This window comes from Anopheles gambiae, chromosome 2 (assembly GCF_943734735.2).
Source record: "Anopheles gambiae chromosome 2, idAnoGambNW_F1_1, whole genome shotgun sequence".
In the NCBI taxonomy this organism is placed as follows: Eukaryota; Metazoa; Arthropoda; class Insecta; order Diptera; family Culicidae; genus Anopheles; species Anopheles gambiae.
Genome location: NC_064601.1, coordinates 93,378,747 through 93,406,181, shown reverse-complemented (window position 1 = coordinate 93,406,181; position 27,435 = coordinate 93,378,747). Strand labels below are relative to the sequence as shown.

At 45.5% G+C, this 27,435-nt stretch overlaps 1 protein-coding gene across 2 annotated transcripts; it reads left to right on the top strand.

Annotated features, from left to right (window-relative positions):
- On the top strand, positions 1 to 27,071 carry LOC1276656 (putative sodium-coupled neutral amino acid transporter 11). Of its 2 annotated transcripts, none has more exons than XM_061643704.1 (9): positions 1 to 1,027; positions 15,743 to 15,793; positions 17,417 to 17,611; positions 22,687 to 22,801; positions 23,995 to 24,250; positions 24,328 to 24,398; positions 24,483 to 24,644; positions 24,713 to 25,014; positions 25,085 to 27,071. In XM_061643704.1, exons 1-9 carry the CDS (start codon positions 968 to 970, stop codon positions 25,367 to 25,369), a joined length of 1,497 nt encoding a protein of 498 aa, XP_061499688.1. In that variant the 5' UTR covers positions 1 to 967; the 3' UTR covers positions 25,370 to 27,071. The 2 variants fall into 2 exon arrangements, with proteins under 2 accessions (XP_061499688.1, XP_061499687.1); XM_061643703.1 differs by having other exon boundaries at positions 3 to 1,027; positions 15,743 to 15,799.
- Positions 27,072 to 27,435: the final 364 nt, after the last annotated feature.

Here is a 27,435-nt window from a genome sequence, read left to right as displayed (position 1 = left end):
TGACGCTCGTCGTTATGGTAGAACGCTACGCCAAGTGCTCCGATATCGACGGATAGACTGCAGTGAAGCCTCGTCGCGTGCAGACGTGTGCTCGCGAGGATACGCGATACATCCTGCACGCATTCCCATTCGGCACTACAGTCCACTGCATCCTGACCTATCCATCGAACTTACGAAGCGCGAGTGCAGCTTACAATCGTTTGGTGTTCTCACGAAGTTTACGGCTTAGTGAACGAGCTGCCGCTTACCCAGAGCCGTGCTCAGTCCCATCAAAAACGCAGGATAGAAGAAAACGGTAATTCCGTACCACAACAGTGTAGCTGCAATTTGTGCTCCGCTGCGGTCAGCTGCTCCGTTTAAGTCGTCAGTGTCACGTCGGTTCCGTCAAGAAATCCCTCGTTACCGTCGGTAGCTTCGCTAAAGCAGTCGGAGATCGTTCCGATTGGCTACGCTGATGTGACCCTTGGGACCCGTTCCCAGCGACCTGTCAGCGACATATTCCAAACCGTGCCGTTACTTCATTGCGCCATGCACAATAAGCCCTAAAGCTTGCCATTACATCCGTGCTTACTATCCGCAAGCATCCCTCTGGCTCCCAGATGTGCAACTGTATGGCTTCAGTGTGAAATGCAAGTGCGAGCGTGTGTGTGTATTTGTGCTCAAGTTTCCGAATTATCCACATTTTCCACCCCCAAAACCGTGCCCCATCCGTAATGTAACCCTTCTACTAAGGCCGTGGCGTGCGTGATTAGAAAATCAAACCGACGCTAAAACGAATCATAATTAAGTGCTTGCTTGCAGCTGTGCTTGTGCAATCGATCGGTTCCAGCTCGTCCCGCCCTAAGGTGATCTTGGCTGCACCCGTCCTACCGCAGTAGGATCGTTCGCACAACTCGCTCGAGCACCTGTTTGTGAGCAGGATTATTTACTCCCGGAAGCGACCCGCAACGAAGCAACGCCACCGACCATGGAACCAACGGCCAAGAAGAACACCGTGTCCGAGTTTAGCTACATGCTGCAGCGACAAGTAAGAAGTAGATTGGTAGATGTCCCCTGTATTTCCACAGGTTCTTGCCAGGTGCACAATGTGGCTGTTCTCACTGCTTCACGGGGAAAAAAACGCACCAAACAGAATGCTCATAACGTTACGCTTCACACAACCGACCGGTGTCCCAATTTATCTTCCAATTCATTCTCATTCAGATTCGACCCATTCATCGTTTGTGTGTGTGTGTGTGTGTGTGTGTGCGCTTGTGTCTGTGTCCTTTGGTGAGTGGGCGATCGTCGTGCCATCGTTGCTCGGGATTCGGGAGCAACATCCCCCGGGCTGAAAATGGAAAAGATACACATTGGCACCGTAGCCTTTTCGGAAGCTTCGTGCATCCACGTCCTCCCACATCTGTGTAGTCTGGTCCGGGTTTACCCTCGTTTTATTGCCTCCTCTATCCTATTCATCTCTTCACGTTCACCCAACCCCAGACCCTACTGGCTTGCAAAAAGGATGATAGAATACTAATTTATGGATTACCCTCTCACCGTCGGGCAGCGGCACGATTTGCCATTAGTTTCTGCCCTTTTGTGGCGGGTGTATCCGTACGACATCGGTGAATGCTCATTAGAGCAATTTGAAGCTAAAGTTGAGGATAAATCAAGTGCACATTCGAACGACTCCCTGGGTCCCTGGGTTTTTCGAAAATCGTCCCAGCTCGGACGATGGAGCTAGAGGACTAAATTTACGCTAACCACATCAGTAGGACCTTCGTTCGGGTCCGGCACGACTGGGCAGACATTGTTCCAATTACCGAGGAGGAGCGGATAGCGTTTTAAGTTGCACGCTGACCTTTACCTTCCAGGCAAGCGGCCAAAGTTGGGCAAACATTGGCAGCATCGTTCTCGGAGGGGTTGTGTCGAGTGAGCAACGGCAAGCTCACAAGTTCAGGGCTGGAGCACACGATGGAGCCACATCGGAGGTCAACTTTCCACGGTGCGAGGCCGCATCGACAAGGGAAAGTTGTGTTTTACCGCCCACTTTTTAGCGCAATGATGGAGGAGTCAACCGAACAGTACCTTAGGATAGATAGGATCATCTTCTTCGGATGGTGGGATGGTATCTTGCGTACTGTACAAACTTTGCTAGAATTTCAAGAGCTTTCTCCATGTTTAAACAGGGAACTTCCCAAGTCTACTTTCAACATCCGTTATTAGTTTGAGCCAAACTTTGTTTCAAAGCAAAGCTCACGAATTTCGTTACTTTACTTCTTCCCCCGAGGCATACTGGAAAGCCAAATCTACGACCGTTGGAGCTGACGCTGGTCAGGCTTTAAATTCCCATGACTACTGTCACACAGTGGTGCCCTTTGTGCGGCCGCGATAACTGCCCACCAGCTCATAAATCAAACAATAAACAACTTCTCACGCCACCGATCGATAAAGCAAGATACTTCACGACACCCGAGGACCCATCCCAAAACTCGAAGCGCTAATGGAACAAAGCGAACAAGCCTCGCGCCTCGCAGGGATGATTGGCGGACATTTCCTTCTCGGACACAGTTTGCCACGGAGGCTCCAGGAGCTCCATTCGCTTCATCTCCGACTTTTCGTAGAACATGATAATCCTACTTTCTGCACTCTTCTGCCAAACCAGATTACTGCATAATGTCGTGGTACCACCTCATTCCGGAAAAGCTTCCAACTTAATGGTTGGTTTGATGTACACGCACTCTCGGCACTCACTTCCGTATGACGACGGAGGTATCATCGCTTCTCTGGAGTGTGTGTGTGTGCCTCTGGTATCATAACATCTGAAGGAAAGCGTCAGCTTCCATCCACGTGTGCTGTGTAATACTGACGTAAGCCGCACGGCAACGACGCACCATCAAAAGCCGGTGCGTTCCGGTGAGTTTGGTGGGCGTTTGTCGAAAAGTTTTCCACCCGCCCCGCGTCTTACGCTAAATGTTTACGACATCGTCATTTCGCCGTGTTTTTGCGGACCACAATTGTGTGTAATTAGAATTTGGTACAACTTTTCGTGCGAGCTTCAGGTGGAAAGTTTGTGCGCAAGTTAATCGATTTAGAGCAAGTTGGCAACGCTGGTTGTCTGAACGTTTGTCTGCGGTGGGTCATTGATTGCTCCCCCCTTCGGGTACGTTGAATCGATGGGTGAAGCCATACAGCAAATGAAGAGGTATACGTAGGAGGCAGAAATAAATTATAGCAGCTGCAAAAACTGAGCTGTAATCTAATTTCAGCCGTTGCTAGGTTAGATGGGTAGGTGTGGAAAAGTTTACGGCGTGGAATAATTTGGAATAAATTCTATTTTGTTTTTATAGTAACACCAGCACTATGTTACACTACCTTGCAGACCTTTCTAGAAGATCAAAGCTTTACACTCCAAGCAAGACACTTGAGCAACGTGTTGAACTTTACCGTGGTGATGGTAATTTGAGTAGCAATTTACTTTCACTACCAAACAAACATAAACATATTCAACCTATCGTAAAGGGATAGCATTAAACTTTGGCTCAATTAAATAGTTTCATTTAACGGTGTCACGTTTACACACGCCTAAAAAAATTGCTTTGCCATTATACTATTTACGAACTTTGTAAGGAATTCCAGTTTTGTGCTGCGTTTTGCATACCTTTGGGCGGTTAACACATGTTGAAAACTGTTGACGTATAACTAAAGAGGTAAAGCATTACATTTACCGATTTTGAAATGTTACACAGCATAGTTTTAATCAATTACACTTGTTGATCGCTTCATTGAATGCTCATAATGCACAATTGCTGTTAAATATCTCCATCATTCCCAGCATAAACCTGTAACAACGGCGATACATTTTCCACCACATTAAGTTCCGTTCCGTATGCAGCGGGGAAAGTGCTCTACCAACGACCTAATAGCCCACTCCAGGCTACCCACCCCAGGCCCGTTGGTTTTGAATTGTTTCGATAATATTAACTCATTCAAAAGCCAGGCAGCAACCGTTTCAACCGGATTGAGGAAATGCTAACCCATCCCGAAACACTGACCATTTCCATTATCTCTCCCCCGAGTGCTATTCATTTCTATTCAGCGTCCATACCGGTTCCAGCTTGTGCGCTCCACACCGTACGTTGGACCGTCCACGAAGCGTCCGTTGGCATGTGATGGAGATGGAACAGGTGACAGGAACGGGAAGCGCGATAGGAGATGGGTTACGGTGATAAGACGATAAGCAGAGGCAGTGGCACCGGACAGGGACGGGATGGTTTTGAGCAGGAAAAGCGAACGAAGCTAACGAAGCAGGGCGCAAACATTCACCTGCCCGCACCTAATGCTGCCATTTCTATGCAAAGTGAAAGTAAATAATCCATAATTGAAATCATTGGCATCCGCCGCACGAAACGCGGGGCACGGTGGCCACTTTGCCATTCCCACGGGATATGTCTTCGTAGCTGCGGGGACGCCTTTTTTCCTGGAGCGCTAGCGGGTCATTCGACGGGGATGCTGGGATAAGTAAGATTGAGTTTCTTTTTATCGTAGAGAAAATCGGTCACCGTGAAGGTCAGGATGGACGTGGGCATGGGCGAATGGGTGATTGAAAGCAGGTTGAGTGATTTTTACACTTTTATCGTGAGGAAGTAACAATTGTTGGTTAGCATTTTACTTATTATTTCCGGGAAGTATACTTCCAAGAAAGCATACTTTGTCTTCTTGCAGTGCAAAAAATCCGTTGGATTTGATTCACAATCCCGTAAAGCCTTGCATGATATTCCGTTTCGATCCGGCGACACCGGGGAAATTGCGCGTCGAAAGCAATCGGAAAGGGATATCACTCATCGGTTTCGCTGTCGGGGATTGAGTTACGGAATTTCACACCATTGGCAGCGCGCGGAAGACCAAGCAGAAGAAGCAAAGAGAGAGAGAGAAAAGGACAGAACCATAACGGTTATCGATCACGGTAAATTGCGTGGAAGCGACCGGTAATGCTAGGAAAAGTTCGGATTTTTTTATGTTATTGGTGAAACCACTAGACCGAGATAAAGGAAATGATGTTCGAAAAGATACATTAGAGACAACTTTAACGAGCACACCGGTTTGCTTTATTGTAGCTTAATTGTTTTCCACATAACAAAAGTATTCGTTCCAAGTTGGAGAAGTACAATAAAAATATGAAATGGAAAAAAACTGTCTTATGACATTACACTGAGCCTCCAAAAAAAAAGTATGCTCCACAAAAATACTCTGGGGAAATCAGAAAGGCGATTTAAAGATGCTCGTAATGTTCGTGTACCGCTTTTGTGCAGCAAAAAAAAAGAAACACAGTTCTTTCGTCGCCAAAATAAATCCCCACTTTTTTGCTGTGGCCTTCAACGCCACTTCGACGTTCTTCTCATCGATCGTGCAAAGGCCCTGCTTAAAGACCGACAGGAAAGAAGCTGTATCGTTACAACCATCCATTTGTCGGTTGTCACACCGGGATCCACATCCCACATCATCCGACGTGTCCTATTGAACGGCCTACCGCCCTAGCTGTTGCTGTCACAGTTGTGTCGCAGAACAAAGCGAAACCTTTCCCCCTCGTAATCGCACCTGCATACACTTTGGTGTTCTTCATTTTCCCAAAACTGGTCTCTTCCATCGGTTTGCCCGCCCGTGCCTGTTTTATTTTGCATGATTGATTTTTCGTTGTGCCGTATTGTTTCCGTGTTTCGGTGTATTCGGTGTAGGAAAGCATTTTTCCTCCAATAAAAATGAAGCCCACAGTCGTAAAGCTATAGGCGGAGCGATTTAAATTCTAAATTGGTGTTTAACGTAAAATGTGAAAGTACCAGCAATGGCTCGAAAGGTTAAATCGTACATCAATTATGTAAAACTTTGCTCCACTGTTTTCATCATCGTTCGATTGTAGCATAGAAATTGAGGATTAAAATATTTAACAATACAAAAACCGGTTCGCTTCTTCACTTTGTTTGCAGAAAGATGGCTTTTTTCCACCTCTTTTTTCCCATCTCCTCAGCACGCTCAAAAGGGGCTTAACAGCGATTAGCACCCGAAATCGGGGTTACGGCCCGTAAACAATCGCTTCCGGTGTGAAGTTAGTGCGAAATGATGTTCCGCTGCCGTTTCACAACCGGTAATTTACACGCCCACTTACATTTACCTACATATCCACCTTCCGACCACGTTCCCCGTTGCCCCGTTGCACAATTAACAGTGCTTCCCCGACCGTGCTCATTTGCTGTGTGTTTCACAACCCCGACTCGATACCTGTTAGCTGTTAGCCGGCTCCACCGAATAATTCGTGCACTCGCATCGTCCCTATTTTCCCGCTCTCGAGTGGTTCGGCAGGCCCCGACGGCAGGCGGTCGACAATTTGTCGGGCACACATAAAACGATTTGTAAACAAAGGTATAAAAATAAACTTGTTCCGGTCTGAGGGCTTCTCGTACCGGTGTGCTTTCCATTTCCATTTCCTCCATTTCTGACCAGGTGGTCTCAGTCAGTAGTAGGAAACACAACGCGCTCGTTGCTCGTTGTGGGCAGCAGCAAGCAAGGACCGAAAAATCTGCTGTTAACGATGGTCATCTCCACTGCTGCGTGAAGCACGGTAGCTTGTCTCGCTTCGACGTGCGTGGTACGGTTCTGCTCAGCACGCTCTTTTTTTCGCTCCTTGGAACTGTTGCTACCCATATCACCAATTACAAGCGAATGTCGTTGGCACAGGCTGCTAGCAGGCTTGCGAAAAAAAAAAGAAATAAAGTTTAGCCAGGGAAAACGACAGACATTACCCAGAAAAAGCACCAGCAAAAGCTGGTGGACCACACCAGACCACTTTTTGGGAAGGGCAAAGATCACCAAATCGAGTGTGGGACGTAAACACAAAAGCAAAAAAACATAACACGATACGATAACGCGTTCAATAATTGATGTCCTTGTGCTTGTAACACCACTTTGCACCTGTTTGGTTTTGTTTTGTGTGCTTTGCTCCTTTTTTTTGCGCTTACGAACGAAAAAATTTAGAACATACGAACGTAGAGCGCTTGCTGATGGTGGAGCGATTTTTCCTACGCTCAGCCTCCGTCAGCACAATTGTCGCAATGAATCGTTAATCAGCCCAACGGGCGGAAAAAGCACGACATTTACACCATCCCAACCCAAGCAGCAACATGCCGTTCCGGGCATGTGATGTGATGATGACAAGTTGCAATGATTGTTTGACATTAACGAATTCTCGCACAAACACACACACACACACACACACACACACACACACACACACACACACACACACACACACACACACACGGACACAATGATGCGATGTCCCGAGGATGCTGTCGTTGTGATAAATTGCCCAAGGACACATGTACGCAACCCACTGATTGGATGAATCCGGTGTCAAGTGATGTGGGTTTCTGGCTGTGGTTCCGAAGAAATCATGCGTTCGTTAGATAACGAAAGGGTGGAGGTTGTTTGAATGTCTGTTGTCTGATCGATAAATGGAATACAAAAGGGTGTAATACGTTATTACAATCGATCTCTGTTCAATGTTGATTACAAAAGTGTTAAAATTGGCACTCATGCTCCACTTCTATTTCGTCATTTTGCTGATCTAACCGTTCTGATGCTTGGAGTATTTTATGATTTTAGTACACCAAATTGATTTGCAGAATACTGTTGGGGTTTCATTAAAGTGTTTACCTTCAATTCTAAACAATAAACCTACAAACTGTTTACATTAAATTACATAAAAATGTGTTGACAATCAACTAGTCAAACCGGAATAACACTTGAAGCGTACATAATTCGCTGAAACAACAAAGAGAATATTGAAAATTCAAATTCTAAAATATACTCAATTATCCTACAACAAACGATATTTCCATCGATGAGTAAATCCTATTATTAAACATTTATTCTCGATTAGATAGTATCAATTGATAGAAAGACGGCTCCCAAAATATATTCCTAAGCTCTCCCAAGGCCGCACTTTTCCGAATAAATAACGACAAATAGACCGTCCCACACCTGCCCTAATATCATACGATCTTCATTTGAAAAGTTAAATTACCGTTCCGGACAAGCCGGTTGTGAAGTTCAATTACAATTACCATGAGCCCACGACGGTGCGCTGAATAAACATCCCAAGAACAATTTCGACCATATTTACCGCGCCCACCCTCTCGGAAGGCTCTACGCAATAGCATACGCAACACTCTACACTCCCAAAATCCCCTCTCCACACTCAACAGGCAACCGCCGATCCACCAACCACTCTCTTGCAATTTCTTTCCCCCCACCTGGTTCCATGGGGGGGAATGGAAAGGAATGTTTTGGTACAGGATAGGCAAAACTCTCTCACACTTCGTAAAGCAAAAATTTCCCACCGCTTTTCAATACTTCCAGAGCGCGGCAAGGCAGGAGGCATCGGAGGAGGCACATAATTGAAGTTCAAGAATCGATAATTTAATTGAGTGGAAAAATCGTCCACCACAGCCGTTGCGGTCGGTGCCGATAGCTCCCGCCCACCTTCTGTTTCTCACGCCATTCACAAAAGAATGTTGGCTGGATGGTTGGGGAAAAAGGAACGGTTGGCTCGTTTGGTAACATTCTTCGCATTCTTCCACCGGTACCGGAGCGCCCGGTCGAGCCACACGGTAACGCAATTCCACCCAGCATAGATGCCATTCGATGGCCTGCATCATCTGCTGCCTTTCTTTCACTACTTTGGCGTGCACTACCACCAGCACCATCACAAAACGTGTACGGTATAAATTACATTCCAATAACGTCTCCTTAATGCTGTCTCCTCCGCCGCTTGTCGGTACGCGAAACATCGTGCAAAAGCAATAAAAGGCGCTTCATGAATTGAACGCTCCAAACCGGGTTTGCGGGTGCCTTTCATTCAATATTTCCTTTTTAGCACCTTTGACTTTTTCTCCACCGCTCTGTCAGGTGTGGTGGGAAACGTGCAACGTCACGCTTTTATTTTTTAATCTTTCGTAAAAGCAGCTCGACCGAAGAGATGTGCTTGTGGTGGTTGGTGTGGAAGTCGCAAAGGTTTCTAACGGTCATGATCGGGGTCGTGATGCGATGAAGTTAGAAACGTTTCAATCAATTCTACGCGTCCGTTTTACTCACTTTCTGTGCAGAACGTAACGCGCTTTATTGCACTTTATGAATATATGCCAATATAGTACGTCCAGCTTCATTTAATTGCTTTTCAACCATTTTTTTAAGCATTTTCAATCAGCTTGACCATTCGGAGCATCATATGACCATTTCATATGAACGCTTTCACTCACAAAGCTCCAGTATGCTTATATACACTCTAGCAACCCTTTACAGATATCTTGAGACGATGGAGCAGCTCGTTATTTCTTCCTTTCTTAGCAATAGTACAACTCCATAGCCACCAAACAGATCACAATCTCTTGCACAACCATCCTGTTTTCAGCTAGTGCTGAAGCTTGTACGAACACCCAAAACCTAGAAAAGAATAAACACACAGCGGTGCCACTGAATGGCAAATCGACGGCAAAGACTTTTTTGTGACACAGAACAAAAGAGGTAAAAACAAACAGCCAAATCTCGAGCGCCCGCTTGAAGGAGTGAAATAAAATGAATTAACTCATTCAACGTTTTGCGTGGCTCCGGGAGACACTGACGGCTTCCTCCTCCCCAGGAGCTGGTCATGCCGACGGGCAATGCGAACCGGTAGCCTGATGAATACAAATTGAGTTTTCGGATTTTCTTCACCAGCTCCCTCCGTCTCCGTTCTGTCTGCCACCTACCGACTAATCCAGCGGCCACGATAGTCGGTGCGGATTGGGCCAATTCAGCAGCCCTCGTTTCCTCGAGTTAAGCTGTTGTGTTTTTCCTACGACAGTGGGAAGCTGACGGTGACTGGACCGGGTGGAAAATACTACGAGAAGCTCCAAGCATTCGCTGCCAAATCCTTCGATCTGCTGGTGGTAGAAATTGGAGAAATTTCGCTGCTCCTGCAAACGCTAGCCGAAAACAGCACAGGCACGAAATTCGACCTCGAGCAAGCAACATGTTATTGGATACGATTTCATTAGAACTGCTTTTGTATGAAGAGCCAGCGAGAGAAAGAGAGAGAGAGTGTGTGTGGGAACGTCGAGATGATTTCGTCCCGCAACAAATGATTCCATTTCTTGACCGCCTTCGCCGGCTTTTTGCCGGCAACATGCTACTGTCACACATTGCTTGAAACATAAAATATTAAGTACCCAAAAACTAAGGCTAGCTAGTAACCCGATCGGTTCTGTTGAGTGTACGCCACTGCTTTATTGTCATTGTTTGTGTGTGTGTGTGTGTGTGTATTTCGTTTGCTTGTCTTGCAAGAAGCTTTATCTTTCCCGGACCTACCAAGGTACGTTAAGCTTTTTCTATGAGGTGTAATGCGCTCTCTTTCTCGGATTACGCGGCTGATTACACGTGGTAAGGAAGACAAATTAATTCGTTATTTCTTTCTCCAAGGTTAAAGGTCGACACGGTGTTAGAACACCATGTCTGGAAATTGATCTTTCTTAAGGTGACTCTTGGGGGCATTTATAACTTTTTATTATGAATTTATACGTAGCTTTGCCTAAAAGTTGGGAGATTTTTGTTTTTGTTAATAAATTTCTCTCGCAATCTATGATCGTTTTTTTATTATTTGAAGAATTGGGTCCAGTTTAGGCTTGAACCCACAACCGTTTGTGTGACAGACTGCATGCTAGTATAAGTCGTCTTCGGCTGGTCATGATGAGATGAGGAGATTATCCAATATAATCGACGCTACGTTACACTTTTTGGATTCATTTTCTTGTTACGTCTCGATTGAGTAATATTTTATTTAAACAAAGCATTCAAAGGATTCAAACTTTTTAATTTGTAAAAGTAATAACAAATCCGCCTGTCTTACGTCCCACTTTCCGTACATTTGGACCCATAAAAAAAAGATAATCCGTTCCTCCAAGCAAGGTTTGCTAGAAATCGAGGCCAGCGAAGGATAAATCTCAACCAACTTGCTCCTCCCGCCCGTTGCAACGATGGTTCTGTAAACGATGAGCGGTGATTAAGCGCTATAAATTTACCTTGCCTAGGGGTGGCCCGGTTTCCCTCCAACGCTCGGTGTAGAAAAAAGCACTGCCTTTTCCACGAAACGGACCCAAATCGCCCGCAATTGCGCGCGTACCCGAAGGCTCTGTGCCCTGCGCTGTGTGCTGTCCGTCAATAAACAAGTCGATTTAATTACGCCGATATCAAAAATGCAATTAAATTGCTCGCCAACCCGGGTAAGACCGTAGCAGGACGGGTAGGGTTTCCCGGGGTGTAAAATAATCGTTCCTTTCGGTACGGTCGGTTGAGCTCGGCTGGTAGCATCGCTTTTTGTTGTTGTTGCTGCAGTGTCATTAAACACAGACTAGCGCCAACACATAGTGAAGTTGCTATGGGCAATTGAATCTGGAAACGAATCGATCATGGAAATAGAAAAAAAAAAACAATCTCGAATGAAACCTAATCAAAGAGTTTAGTTTAATTAGAAACGCTACCATCATAATGATTATCTTTAGTGAAACTCGTTAAGCATGATATAGATCACCATTACATTGCAGTGCACTGCACCGCAACAATAAAGTGGCACCCAGCGTCAATGGCGATGAAAAACGACCGTCGGCACAAACACCAACCACCTTCCTGATTGATGGGTTTCGCAATCAGCAAACGATTTGAGCAGCTCGTCCGTTAACACACCCTTGCCGTAGCCTGCCCCATTTACCAACAAATCAAACCCGGACTGGATCCAAGAATCTCAATTTTATCTCTCTTCTCGCTCCTCCTTCACATCCTACGAGGCACTTATTGAGAAGCGATTCCATTTGACTCCCTGTCACTGTAAAGGCACATCGATCAGTGCAACGCCTTGCAGCAGGCAGGCTGACAGCAGCTGGTGCAGGAAGGAAGAAAACGTCTTGCGCGTTTACTTGGTGAAGGGTAAAATGATGCCCCTCGGTTTGCCCAAGGAAACCATACATTGTGCGAGCCCGCAATGACGGAAAGACGACAGCCAGTTCCATTTCTCACACCATCCAGGTTTTTTGCGCCATCCACGAAAGCTTATCCCGGCGTGAATAACTACCTGATGACCCTGGGATCTGCTGTCGCTGGCAGTCGTGGAAACCGTGGCGCCAGCGAATGCTGCAATCAGCTTCGAAACCGGAGAGTGTCGGCGCGATCTGTTCAGGAAATGTTGTTCCATTGTGCACAGTGAGCGGGTGGAGTTTGTGCACTGATTGCAACACCTGCAAGCGGATAGCGTGAAGCGGACGGAAGCGTGTGGATCTGGTGGATTATACGATGCCTTTCCATCGTCTTCCAAGCTGACGGGAAGCAAATGCTGCACTTCGTTCGCTTCTGTCGATCCACAATGCTTTAAATAGAGGTGAGATTTGAGTGAGATTTTCTGAGCGCACTGTGTGTCCCGAACATCCCTCCGAATATCTACTCTCACTGTGTCTCCCATACATGGCACGTACGCTTCAACGGGTGCATATTCGAAAAGCTCCATCAAGCTTAAAAAAAGGACATAGCTCTTCACAGACAGCACAAGCACACACCTCTACGGATGGCCTTGAGAAAAAGTTACACAAATATTTGCTTAAGGTGTCAGATGGCAAACGGGCCCGCTGTGATGTTGTTTTTTCTCACGACCCACAAAAATATCCTCCCTCGATGCGGGTCACACAGAGCTTTTGCTTTCAATATTCTCAAATTATAAAGCACAGCTCAGAAGCTCGCAAAAAAATAGAACCAAAAACTTCACTTCATATTGAACCATCTTTTAGGTTTATTTGCGCACGATGCATCGTCGTATCGTTCTTCGCCGGCTTGAGGCGTGTTTGCAGCCAGAAAATGCAGAGCTACAGCGCCAACATTTGCATATAAATAACGGAGCTGTCAGGCGAAGTATTTCACGCCCCTCAAAATGTACGAGTATTAGTCTCGTAGATGTTGATAAAAGAAAACTTTTTGTAAAGCTTGACTCCATTCCATCTTTAAGGTTGTATTTTTTACAATCCAACTGTATTGCTTAATATAAACTCTATCTTGAACTGCTGATCAATCCAACAGCTCCTAGCTCGTAACGATTAAAAGCCTATCAAACGGATCACACCATCAATTCGGTCATAAATCTTGCGTACGTATCTCATCATTCATCCTATCCGGTGGGACGTCCCACTGGTGCATCACACACACACACATACACGATTGAGTGTGTTTTATTAATACAAATGTATCTGTCTTCTTTATGTGCCACCGGCAAACGAGATAAAAGCTAAACTGTGGAAAGCTAGCCGGTTGAACTGATGGTAAGATGTGACGTAGAAAAGTGACTCGAAGAGACAACGATTATGTTACAGACCAGCAACAATCCGTATTCAACTCACACAGCCGGAAAGAACATCAGCAAGGGGTTTGTTGATGGAGTGTTTAGAATGTCGATTCCTATCTGTTCGGGACACTGCCAACGATTGCGTGACCCCGGAGCACTTTCTTTTGCTGTCTTTCGCTTCAACAACCAACCACCGGAAATGAACGTTTTCTTTCTCCGCCTGCGTCTATTTGCGCATCATACTATAGAGCAATGGCCATCGCATAAATGTCATCGGTGAAATGATTTTCTAGACCAACAAAATTAGGTTTTTTTTGTAGATAAAAATCAAGCTGTACTTCACCACAAGACGCAGCTGCTAAAGGATTTTATTCTTCCACCCAACCGATGACGGTTTCGTAACACGGCTGATGGCGTTGCTAAAGCTGCCCATGACGTACGCGGCTGCCCTGTTCCTTTGAATGATTCTGCTTGTCCTTTCTTACGATATCGTTGCGTGTGCGTTTCTTTTTTTTTTCTTCCTCCATTCTATTCCAGTTTGCCCTAGCCGTAACAGCGGCGTAACCTTTGTCGTCTGCCCGAATGCCCAAACGGCTCATCCTCAAATCACATTCCACACAAAAGGTCGCCGCGTGCAAAGCAGAATTCAATCCATGGATTCAGTGCGAACCACAAAAAGGCGAATGATGCTGTGGCGAATCCTGTGCGGAGTGTCTTTTATGATCTTGCTTGCTTTTACGTCACACGGGTCGCACGGGGGGTTGTGGTAACGCCACGGCGCATTTGCCCTGGATGCTGTTATCTAGTGTGAAAGAATTATTTTGCCTCTAGTTTTGTCCCACCCTCACCATTTACGCCTGTGTTGCTTTCGTAGTGAAAAAAGGGACGGTGATAAAATAGACCTTTCTGCATACGTCGAGGCTGCTCCTCCTCCCTCGGGACGATAGGAGAGGATTGGGGAGAAAATATTCAGATGATGTGTGCGTTGGTCGACGATGGGCATGCACGGCACGTCTTGTCACTGACAGCAAGCAAGCAAGCTGTGGTCAACGGCCTGAAGGCATTGAAAACTCACTCCCGAAAACGTCCCCATGCACCCCCTTCCAAGTGGTTATGAAAAACCCATTGAGTGAGTCCCTTGCGGCATACAGCGTGATGGAATGCAGGCGCATGAGAGCTTTCGGTGTGTGTGTGTGTGTGTGTGTGTGTGTGTGTGTGTGTGTGTGTGTGTGTGTGTGTGTGTGTGTGTGTGTGTGTGTGTGTGTGATAATGTGATTATGGTTCAAAGGTTTTGTTGAATATGCTAACAGGTTGGATGATAATTTCAAAAGCATTAAGGATGGGTGGAGCTTTACAAATTGTTTTACTTATACTTTTACACATCAATTTGTTCAAGATAATGTTCAAGCAAAACGGACTTTTCACGATACAGGAAATGCACCACAACAAAACTGCTTGCGTCAGTAAAGAAAAGGCATTTTTCCCCTTTTCTTGCGATGCTAAGGGCACTTGTAAAAATACCTAGAACAAAATAACGCAACCACCTACTGCCGAAGAAGTGATCCAACATTCATCTTTCTGGCGAGAAGCATCTCGCACCCGGCAACAATAGCCTCCAAGCGTACAAACACACCTCCATCCAAATGGTACCACAAATTCTTCTCCTCACTCGTGTCAGCTACTCTTTGCTCGCACCATCGATAGCCATCGCGCCATTGATATTCATAGCAGTAAGCTGGTGCTGGTGGTGCTGGGTAGGATTTGAATTGGTCTGCCCGCGGTGCAAAACTGAACGGCACGAGTGGCAAGATGGAGACGCTCGGTACTTGACCGTAACGAGGCGATGGAGACGCATGGTGCAGCACGTGCTCGGTGAGGGATGAGTCCAACCGGGGCGGAACCTGCTGCTTGCAGCAGCTTAACCCGATCGCAAACACTATCGTGGCAGCGGGTTTAGTCTCTCGCTAGCTCAAGTGTTTGACTAGGACCATCCCGATATACACACACACACACTCATACGCGCTACACGACAAAGCCCCCGAAGGGGTATAAAATGGGAAAATAAAACAGAGATTCCACCACTCCGTTGCACGGTGTAAATATAATCCTATGATGGCAACGATACGGCTGGGGTATTTTTTTTTCTTCTTCATCTCCCTAAAATTGCTTTTTGCTCTGCACTCCGTTCACATATGCGATCGGCCTGTACAGTGTACTGCAAAGGCCACTCCATCGAAAGCTCTTTGTCCTGCTTTTCCCTCGGAATCCGTATCAATTGTATCCAACACTTGAGTTACGCTTTAAACTTTACCACTGCTTAACGTTTGCACTCTATTTTTTGTTCCTTTGCAGGCCAGTGACGATTCGGCTGAAGTGAACGCTTTCGATGACATCAACTCGCTGGTAAAGGTAAACATTGTGAAGTATTTGTCCCATCGATGTTTACCTCATTGAAAACAACTTGACATCGACCGTTGAACGAATTCGCACGGGTTAACGTTACCACAGGTTCCCATTGGAAAATCTGCACAAACCAATCAACAACGTCAGTTGTGGTTTAAAATCATGCCAAACTTTCTATTTGCACCGTGCGTAACAACGAAACTACGCGCCCAGAATCACTTCACGGCCACTTGTCGACTTGTCAACAATGTTGCGGGAAAATATATTCGTAAATCAAACAGTTCATTTGAATATAAATAACAAGCGTTGCAATATTTCCCAACGGTCTCTGAGCATTTCCCCGCCCAACGGCGACAACACTTCTGATGAAGTGTTTTTTCGTCCCATTTTGATTGCATTTTTTCATTTTGTCAACAAATAGTAAATAATTTCACTTTATTTGCACATAGTCGTTCAGCTTTTGGGCGTTTATTTGCAGTTTTTGGTCAGCTCACTTGCAAAACTTCCGAAACGGAAACTTCGTACCTTTAAAAAATGCCTATTAAAGTTCGAGCTCCATGCTCGAGCGTGTCATTTGCACGCTGACCCGTTTGATGAAGGATACGGTTTTGTCAATGCTGCTGTATCGTCCACCTTATCGTCCCAGGTTCACCCGGAGGCTCGAGGACAGAGCAAAGTGTGATCGATTTTTGCGACCTGTTGTTAGATCAGCAATTGGATTTGTAAACGGTCGTTTTTTGCCGCTTCCTAACACTCATTTCATTTTTCTCCTGCCCTGTTTTTCTGGCATAGCGGCATGTCGATTTGAACCCATTTTCTGCATCGGCTCTCTGCAACTAGCGTCTGGAATGTCGCTCGCACCGGCACCGGGCGGCTCTCGTATGCACATGACGTTTCATTAATTGAGTTCAAACCAATTTCGCTTCCGGGCGTTCCGGGCTGCTCGGGGGACGGTTGCCTTTCGGGGTGTATGGCCACACGTCCGGAATTTCCCTCCCCTCCGAAAGCTATGCGTCAAGCTCCCCTGGGAATGTCGTTGGGAGCTGACAGGACTGGGAGAAATGTTTCGGAAGTGTTATGAATAAATAATTGTCCTGGGGACGCCAGGAGCAAGCAAAGCTACGATAGGCCACTGGAGAGAGGTCGGACGTGTGCGTACGTGCGGCTTCATTAGCATAATGTTGATATTTCCAGTCCAAAAGCTGACAACGAGCGACAGGCGAGTTAGTTTTCAATTTTGCATATTTATGTTGCAGGGGTTTTTATTTAACTAGCTATAATTGCAGTGAGAAAAAGGTGCTGCTACACACTGACAGCTGTGAAGTGTGGACTTTTAGTTCCTTCAATTTAAAGCTTTCCATCACCGAATACACTATCCAAAATGGTTGAAAATGAAGCAAAAGTGGCTCTCTTTTCCCAATCATGCCAACCTTTTAAGCACTCTTTCCTTCGCTTGATCCCGGGCCAGTAAGTAATTGCTCATTAACGTAAGGTTTCATCTCATTTACGCCCGACCAATCATCAATTGCCCGGCGGCGGAGGCGGGAGCGGCTTGCTTTCATTGCACGGTTTATCGCTTTTAACGCCTGTCTGGCCGTGTTACTTTTTGTGCCCTTTTCCCAGCGTGACCAGGCCAACCAGGGCAAGCCGGCCGAAACGCTCTCATCGCTTCCGCAGGCGTCCTTCAACTACATCAATTCGATCGTCGGCAGCGGCGTCATCGGCATCCCGTACGCGCTGCACCGGGCCGGGTTCGGGCTGGGGCTGTTTCTGCTAGTGATTGTGGCCGCCATCACGGACTATTCGCTCATTTTAATGGTGAGTATTTTATACCGAGTATCAACATCGTACCGTCGTATTTTCTCTCTCAAGATGCATTATTAATTACTGGACGGTTGTAGCCGGTCCACCGATAAGCCGGCAGACAATTGCAAGCAAGCGTTATGATAGCGCTTTGAAGCGTACAATAATAGCGTGCTGCCTTCGCGTCGATGATAATAAATGCCAGCATAATAAAGTTCGCTTCCTTCTGCAACAAACGGTACTAGATAACGCCGTTGCGTGCTATCTTTCAGGATGAAAACATACACCCCACACACAAACACGTAAAAGAGAGTGTGCCTACATGAAGGTACGAGGCGTCTATTCAACATGCTCGTCACCCTGCCATTGTTTAGCGTACTTCCTTTGCTGTTTTTATTACCATTAAACTTCGTCACAAAATCCCTGCAACTTCTCCTCGAATCTCCGGGACCGCCGCCACACTCATAACATGCTGGTTTTAATGCGACAGGCCTTCGCCGCCTACTTTCATCTTCCACAGCTTGTGCACGTGTTTCGGGCAAAAGCCGACCGAATATATATTCAATTCTTATCCATCAGCCTACGCCCGCCAAAATGATGGTTATTGGGTCAAATGTTTACAAATTTATAACCCACATCAACGCCCGCTGTTGTGCTGGGTGTGAGCGCATCACCACACAATGGGCGAGCAATGAAATGAAGCCGTAGTACGGCGTCTTAGCAGGGGATGGCTCTAAAGTTTTCGTATCAGGCAAAAGTGCCAAAAGATTTTGAGCAAAACGGGAACGATATTGTTCGGTTGCCGTAGGAAAATCCTGGCGCAAATGGGTTTCATGGGTGCGGGACAATGACGTGAATTGTTTGTGTGGTGGTGGTGCAAACTGATGTGCAAACATTGGTCTCTGCTAGGCTCGCCCTAAATTGACGAGGTCCTGTGGACGTTTTGGAGGAGGGGCAGTGGGTTGTTAGATTGCCATGAAAAAGTCGTTATGATGAATTAAGAAGCATTCGCAGAACATCCAATTTTGTGTTACTATGAGGTGGTACATAGAAACAGCTTTTTTATTGCAGCAAGTATCACGACTTGAATTTCGATACTGACAAGCTTGCTCATTCAATTACTTAATCAATTTTTTTTTTGGGATTTTTAAATCATAAGTTTCAAAAGCAACCCTAATAATCACGACCGAGATGCTTTTCCCATTTAAAACAACATTACCTTCATTTTAAACGCTACACAAACTAAAGCAGGAACTAAAAACCTTCTCTAAACTTTGAATCCTGCTGAATGGTTTTGCATACGTTTGCGGGTTTTTGGCTGTAACATTGAACACTCTTTTTTTGCCACACGCCCAGTGCACCACCGTCACTGGCATGCGGCAAAACAGTGGGGCTGCTGCAGAACATTTGCATTATTTATTCAGCAACATACTAAGCGGCATGAGTAGGACGAGTGGAACGAGAGGAAATAAACTAACCATTGAAGAAACGGTTACATTATGGCACTTCAACGAGAGAGGGACGAAAATGGAGAGAAAAATCACACAAACGAACACAAACTCTCGCACACCTCTGTGTTGCAGTTTTATGTTTCCAAGCACTTGGCATGAAGCTGTTGCTGGTGTGATGATTACCCTGCTACAGAAAACCGTTTCATTTGCCAATAGCTAACCGATTGCGAGAAAAATCCCTTTCTCCATGCCAACCGGTCCAGACCGTGAACGTGAACTGTACAAACAAACACACACAAAAAATGCCGGGTCTGGAAAATCTCATTTCCTAATGACACAGTTGGCATCCATTCCATCGGTATCTGGCACTGTTACACTCTTCCGAAACAGGGACGAACGAAATAAGCCGAAACCAAGGGACAGCACGAATGCACCATGAAAAACAGAAGGAAAAAAACCAGGATGGCACAAACTTTTGCAGTCGTCTATTTTTAAATTTTTATTTTTGCACACAACCACAAACCCTACGCTCCCGATGGTGGGTAGATAGAGTTAGCCCACGGCAAGATAATTTCAATCGAAACCGCCAGTAAGTGTGTGCGCGAAGAAACGAGCAAAAACTGAACACCCGAGACAAACTGAAGAGTTGTGCAAAAAAAAAAAAAAAAACTTTCTTTCACACTTTTCCCTTTTGGGTGCAAACTTTGCCCAAGGGACAGTTTGCAAAAATGCAGACGGCAGAAAAACATAATACGTACACCATTAAAAGACGATACCGGCAAAATGAAATAGGGCAAAAACCGAAACCACAGGAACATTGCCAATCCCGTTTGCCCAGGGTCAGGCCGGTTTTGTTTTCCAGCTCTTGCCGCTTCCACCGGGGGGGGGGGGGGGCAAAAGAGTTGGGTCGATTAAGGGTAAGAGGGTGGAGGGTATCGTCCCGTTTCGCCTGCGAGGGGAACACTTGCCTCGTGCCAGGAGGAACGCCTTTTGGTGCCGTTTGAAGTGGCACAAACCGTCCTGCATTCACCACTTTATCTCAGGAACAAAGAGAATTGGCTCTGGAACGTTGCATTTTGTTACTTCGCTTCAGGATGCTTAAAATGTAATTTGTGGAGTTTGTTTCTGCTTGCTGTTCAGTGGTGAAGGAGGGAAAGTAAGTGTCCATGGCTTTGCTTTGTTTCTCCTATTCATTCGGTAAAATAGATTAACCGTAGCGGGCGGCGTGAAAGCCCGATTTACGACAATACACCAACTGTTGTGAAGTGAGCTTCTTGAAGGACCTTATAAGAGTGTGTACCAACACACACACACACACAGAGGCACACACAAAAGAGCAAACAAAAGGGCCAAAACCTGCACCAGCAGCGGTACCAGCGGCAATGTGCAATCCATTAGCAAAGTGGCGCGCACGCTTTCCAAACGCCACAAAAGGGGAGCAAACAAGGACGTGTTTAATTTACGAAGGCATTGAGCGTTCTGCCAGGCACTGTCCGGACGGTGGGCGTCCGTTTGCATTCGTTAAGATTGCTTTTTAATCGCATTAGGCTGGCAAGACGAAATTAGTGACGATTCGTCAAGCACTCCCAAGGAACGCCACCCTGCTGAAGCCTGTTGAGGCACACGAAGCGGGAAAGTACGCAAACCACACACACAGGCACGCAAAGGCTTTGATCGTGTTAAACGTGTAGCACTTTATACGCCGGTCGGGTGCGCGCAAATTTTGAATGAAACACAAACGAACACATTCCACACACACAATTTAGGCACATTTTCATCCGACAGCGAGGAAAAGCTTCCTCCTTGTTTATTGTGTGCCGTAGGATTGCGTGTACGGTTGCGTACGGAGGTTGTTTTCGGAAGGAGGGTTGTTTGCCCCCACCATGCACAGTTATCTCACACGCAACGCCTCCAGGAAATAAAAGCCCAGCGCAATCGGAGCCGGCTTGTAGTGGCCTGGGAGTCGAAATTGTGAAAACAACGAATTGCTCCACACCTACTCATCACTCATGCTTCTGGTTTTTATGAATGAATAATACATATTTCACACTCGTGCGTGGGAGCGTGGAAAGCACTTCGCATCAGCCAACTCAACGAGCTTCACAGGCATAACGCTTGCAGCTCCCGAGTGAAGATGCATCGCTATGCCATGTTTCATTTTTTTTATGCTGTTCCCCTTTTCAAACACAAAGCTTTGCCAACAGCCAGTTAAAACCTTCAAAACTGTTGCTCAGTGGGCTACAAATTGAGACCGTGAAAACGGCCGGCTGGCGAACGATGCCTTTTTTTTGGGGGGGTAGAGTAAATTTGTTACCATCAACACGCTTGCCTCCTTTTCGGCCGCTTCAAGTATGTACGTGGGTGACGAGAAATCATCACGAAAGCCCGGTACAATGAACCCCTGGTTGAGTCGGTGTCGACTAGCAAGCGAGCGATCCTGTTGCACATTTTGCTCGAATTTGCCACCCGAGGAGGAGATTAATAGTTACGATACACGGAGCGAGATTTAGGGCGGCAAAATAGGTTTAAACGATGGCATCGTTCCTCGTTTGCACTCGTGAGCGGATCGCTTTCAGCCGCAGGATCTGAACAGGCCTTCGGAGACTCTATTATCTGGAGTATGGTGTGCTGGAGTATTGTTCAGGCAGCATATTAAAATTAAAGCACAATGCAGTCGTTTAACGTTATTTATAGCGGCTGGCGGGGGGAGATGGGAGTTGTTTTAATCTAGAGAAGGTTTCAGAGGGGCGGGGAAGGGTGGTATAATTGGAAAATTTAAGGCACAGTATCACTATTCATTTGCAGTATAAGTTATACCGATGTAAAAGCGCTTTTAAAAGCCCGTCGCGTAGTTTAAGTAATGAGAATTTAAATGCATAAGGCTTTCCTGTTAAGCTCGTGCTATCTGGTAGGCATCTCGTTGTGGACATCGGTTCTAGGCTTATCGGCGAATATTTCGTTGTGAATAATAACTCCAATAAAGATAAAATTTGCATAACTTCAGGCGCGTGGAAAGGATTCCGCGAATTGTTAAATAAAAATCCTTATTGTACATTTAGATATGAAGTACTTTTGGCAGATCTACATGTAAATTCGCCGTTTCTAGTCGTGTCGCACATTATAATTGCCATTATAATTGCACATAAAATTGTGTGTTGACCGCAGAACAGCTTAACAGTACGCTTATGGTAAGCTATTTGCATAACTGCAGGCGCCTGAAAAAGCTGACTTTATTCGGTTGATTCAATTCCATATTTTACAGGTATTTTGAAGACCAAATAATGAAGAGTTCATTAAGAGTTGCAAATAACACTGAAACAGAAATTCACACACATGACTTGGTTTCATTAAATTATCATTTTCAATTTGCGAAATGATTGCTTCAATTTTCAATAACGTTCGTGCGATTACCCTCTAATAGCTTGACTACTTTTTTGCAATACCAATAATAAACACTCACACGCCACCACCAAAATGCATTTTCCGTTGATCCATTGACAGCGCACAGCTGCATGCACTCAGGGATGCTTTCCCGATCCCCGATTTATATATTCCGTACCCGTGCGCGTTACTCACTCGTGACTAATTTCCTCTCTTTTCCCTCCAATTTCCCCGAATGTCTTTTTTCTCCCTGTTCAGGTACGCTGCGGTCACCTGAGCGGAAGATTCAGCTATCCCGGCGTGATGGAAGCCGCATACGGCAAGGGTGGATACTATCTGCTATCGCTGCTGCAATTTATGTACCCTTTTTTAGGTGAGCGTTCCTTGTTTTCCCCGTTCCAGCGGTGCGACCATACCTGTTGTACGGGGAAAGGTGGTGCACAAAAACCCCACGTAGATATAAAAACAGCTCCATGTTAGCTATGAAAGAGGGAGTGTGTTGTGTACGAGAGAGCGAAAGAGAAGGCAGAAGGGCAAAAGCGAGTGAGTCAAAATGCAATCACGTTTTTAACCTATTTCTCGAAACTGCATGGGGTCGATCCGGTTTTCGGAAAACTAGAGCACGGCACCGGAGCGCTTCATCAAGCATGGCACAGCGTTTGCGTCATGGTTTGCCCCAAAAAAAAACACGTACACACGTCCTTTTCGGTGGGTGCTAATAAAGAATACCACCACAAGAAATTTAACGCCCAGCACACACACACACACCGACACACAAGAAAGACTAGCTTTCTTTGTTCCGCTTTGTTCGTGTCTTGGCTACAATTTGCCCCGGTCATGCTTTAAAAAAGAAACCAACCAAACCGTCCTTGGATGAAATCTGTTCCAAAAAAAAAGCTCTAATGACTCACATTCAATCGGTGGGTGAATGTGGGTGATTTATTTCCATGCAACAGGACGGGACTTGTTTCTTTCCAGTCTCAGAACTCTCGGCTGCCCTTTCAAGCAGGATGTGCTACAGATAAAAGAGTCGCAATCACTGTTCGCTACGTGTAAGAAACCAAACTAACGCAGCTAATTAGTGTGCATAAACCAATAAAAATCTATCCGACGTCATCGAGAACGCAGTACCCGTCTGCCGCGGCTGCGAGACTTATTCAATTAAAACTTTCCCATTTCTATTGGAGGGATAAAGAGAAACCTAAACACCTACACGAGTCACGGGAGGCGCTAATGAACAGAGGACAGGACCACGCGGTAGCTAGCTTTAATCGTAATCAACACCCCTCACCGAAATGGCGGAGCGATCGAGCCCGCACGGACCGAGAAATGGAATGGAAATCGTTCGAAGTTCAAGCGCTGCCCACTCACGCTACGATTCAAGCTTCTGTCCTTCTCTTTCCTCCTGCAAAAACATATAAAAACACACTCTATTGCTCCAGCAACATTGTTTAGAATCGTTAGCAAATCCTTTGTCTCTAAGCGTCATTTCATTCTGCACCATCTGTCTATTGCCTTTCCGCATAACACTAAACGACGCCTTTGGGTATGCAATCCGCCCGGCAGCCATGATATCGTACAACGTGGTCGTGGGCGACACACTGTCCAAGGTGCTGGTGCGCTTTGTGCCGGCCTGGGGCAGCTCGATGGGTATGGTACGGTTCGGCGTGGTGCTGGTCGTGACCATCTTCGTCGTCATACCGCTCTGTCTGTACAAGAACGTGTCCCGGCTGGCGAAGGCAAGCTTCCTCAGCCTGGCCTGCGTGGTGCTCATCCTGATGGCTGTCGTTTACAGGCTCCTGTCGGGAGATTACAGTGTCGTGTAAGTATTGTTTGGGAGAAGGGTTTTGCCTGCTTAAAGCTCATTCTTTTCCTCGTCCAACTCACCACTATATACAGCCCCAACACTCCAGAATCTTGGCGATTTGCCCACAGTGATCTGATTCCGGCCGTTGGCATAATGGCATTCGGTAAGCATGCCGAGTGCGCCTGCGAGTGTTGTGCTTTACACTCTACTTGTGTGCTATTTCGTCCTTTTTCTCCAATCCCCACAGCCTTTATGTGCCACCACAACACGTTCCTGGTGTACCAATCGATGCAAAACGCTACTATGGAGCGCTGGGAGAAGGTGACACACTTTTCCGTCGGATTTGCCTGGCTCGTGGCGGCACTGTTCGGTATCGCCGGCTACTGCACGTTTCGAGCACTTTCGCAGGGTACGTACTGGCGAGCTGTCATCCAACCTTATCTAGCTGGTCATCACTGTTCTTATCTCTGCTTGTAGGTGATCTACTGGAAAACTACTGCTGGGATGACGATCTGATGAACTTTGCCCGCGTGCTGTTCTCCGTCTCGATTCTGCTCACCTTCCCGATCGAATGCTTCGTGTCGCGGGAAATTGTCCGCACGCAGATCAAACGGTTCTACTCGCACGAGGTCGTCGAGTATGACACGGACAAGGATCCGAGCCATGTGACGGGTGAGGAGGACGACCGCAAATCAATGATCACGACGCTGGTGATTGTGTTTTCGGCGTTCATCATTTCGCCCTACACCGAGTGTCTCGGGCCGGTGCTGGAATTAAATGTGTGTTTCGCTTATGCTATCAATCCAAAACTATATCCTCCACAACATGCTAAAATGTATTGCTTTACAGGGTCTGCTTGCTGCTATTCCACTCGCGTACGTCCTTCCCGGACTGGCCTACATTCAGCTCAGTCCACACTCGCTGTTCAGCCAGGAGAAACTGCCCGCGGCCGGCCTGGTGCTGTTCGGTACGATCGTTACCATTTCCGGTGCCGCCATCCTGATGCCGAACTTGATTGGAGATTGCCGGACCGGTATCATTATGGGATACTGCAAGGATGACGAGCGGGCCCTAAATGGAACGTTCTTTGTTGCTTCGACGCTGGATCCAAACTGTGCAACGGACAAGATGTAAAGCGGGCTGACAAAACGGATTACAAAACACTATACAGGAGGGAAACATTACAATCAAAAACTACTGATACTGAGAAACAGAAACAAAAACCAAAGAGTAAGGTTAGGAATGGCTAGTTTACAATGTTGTTTTGTATCTCGCTGGAGATAGTTTACACCTGTTGTTGCGTTCACTTACGAGGATATTTTGAAAACATCGTCGAGATACTTTTAGCGCTACCTACTGACGCCATGTGGTGCTTTCAATCAGCAGTATTCGGTACCTGCAGAACTCTCTTTCAGAACAAACGAACCCTTTTCTAAACAGGCTTTTCTAACACTTTTTCTACTGTAACGGTAACTTAAACTATATTTTTATGATGATCGAGATGAAATCAAATAATTTATATACGCTATTTCAAGGGAGGCCGATAGATTTATATTTGTATAACATATTATCATACCAATCTACGACTTTTCTCTTGCTTGCGTTTCTAACTCTTACACCTCTTTACATACAACAAGCAATCAAAGCTCTATTTGACAGTAACATACTATACGAAGTGTCCACAAACTGAACACATGTTGAGATACTACACCAAAACAGAACCGATACTCACACAAACACACCTACATACTATAATAAGAATCAAAACCAACAATTTCAAACGATAAAATGAAGCAGAAAAAATGCATTACCACTATCCATAAATCTAATCTAATAGTGCACCAGCAACCAATCAATTCAGTCTTGATAAAAATGTGTAGCAGTGTCCTCGAACACGCGTATTGAAACTTTTAGGGAACAGATCGAAAACATAATCATAAATCATAAGAAAAACGAAAAACAAAAACTCTGAACCAACGCTGTTTTGAAGGTAGGAAGAGAAGAAAAACACAAATCACTTACATCGATTAATGGATGTTAGGAGATTGTTAAATGAATAGCGAAAGATGAAAAGATGTACCAATATTTAACTAGCAAAACAGAACTATTATTATGCAAACAAACACATGCATTTGAAAATGGAAAAAAATTAAACCCATTTGTTTGTTGTTACAAACAACTGGGAAAACAATGTCCGACCAAGACACAATAGACTGCGCTCTGAACACGGTCGTAGCATACCTTTAGGCGGTTGAAACCCATTTTAAACCCTTGAAGAGGCAAGATGATTTGTATCATGCGGTAAAATACGTTTTGATTGTGGTTGAATGCAGTAAAGCGTTGATTGTCTGGTAAAAAACTGCAGATTATTTGTGCGTGCGTTGATTCAATATAACAGTCCGTAATCCATGTAAGTAACGATACATGTATTATGATGTCCTTCCGGAGCACCGCGGAAAGACAAATTGTTCGAATTTTACTTTTTTTGTTGACATACGCTACAATTAGAATTTCTTTCTTTATCATACTCAATTGAAAATTAATTGAAATATTTACAAAACAAACCCTTTAAATAAATTCCACTTATTAAATTATTGCCACACACGTAAACACAACTACGAAAACACAAACACAGAGAGATAATATATGAAAAGAAAATATATTTTAAGTAGCTAAATTTATCAAATCAATCTATAGGAGAAGAAGAAATCAAACGAACATAAGGACAACTAGAACAAACAAACCAACCAAAAAAAACCTAGCGATCCACATTACGAGCTGATGTTATGAATGTTAGACAATGTACTGAATAAAATCCAAAACTAGACCGACCGAAGTCGCTTTCGCTTCCCAAATTTCTTCCCGTTCACGATTGGACGATTTCCAAATCGTGGTACCAAACGGGTATCCCGCATTAGCTCACGCTGCTAAAAACCCCATAACGCATCGATAATTGCTATTCACACCTGCTTTATAGCTTTCGCTCCACTGTCGCGATCCGCAATGTTTGGTGACATATGGGTCATCCAAGTGGTTCAAGGGTAGCGTTTGATGGAAACGTTTTGTGCTAGGATTGAGTCCATGGTCATCTGCAGACCGAAAAGGGTGTACATTATGGAACACAAACGAGGATGAAACCGGCCACCGCATTAAGCAATCAGAGTTTCTTTCCTTTGCCCAACCAATAAGTATCACACAGT

Coding starts and splice junctions, on each gene's coding strand:
- LOC1276656 (XM_061643703.1), top strand. CDS start 968: ATGGAACCAACGGCCAAGAAGAACACCGTGTCCGAGTTTAGCTACATG. Junction 17,612..22,686: donor ACTATTCGCTCATTTTAATG/GTGAGTATTTTA, acceptor CTCCCTGTTCAG/GTACGCTGCGGTCACCTGAG. Junction 22,802..23,994: donor ATTTATGTACCCTTTTTTAG/GTGAGCGTTCCT, acceptor TCCGCCCGGCAG/CCATGATATCGTACAACGTG.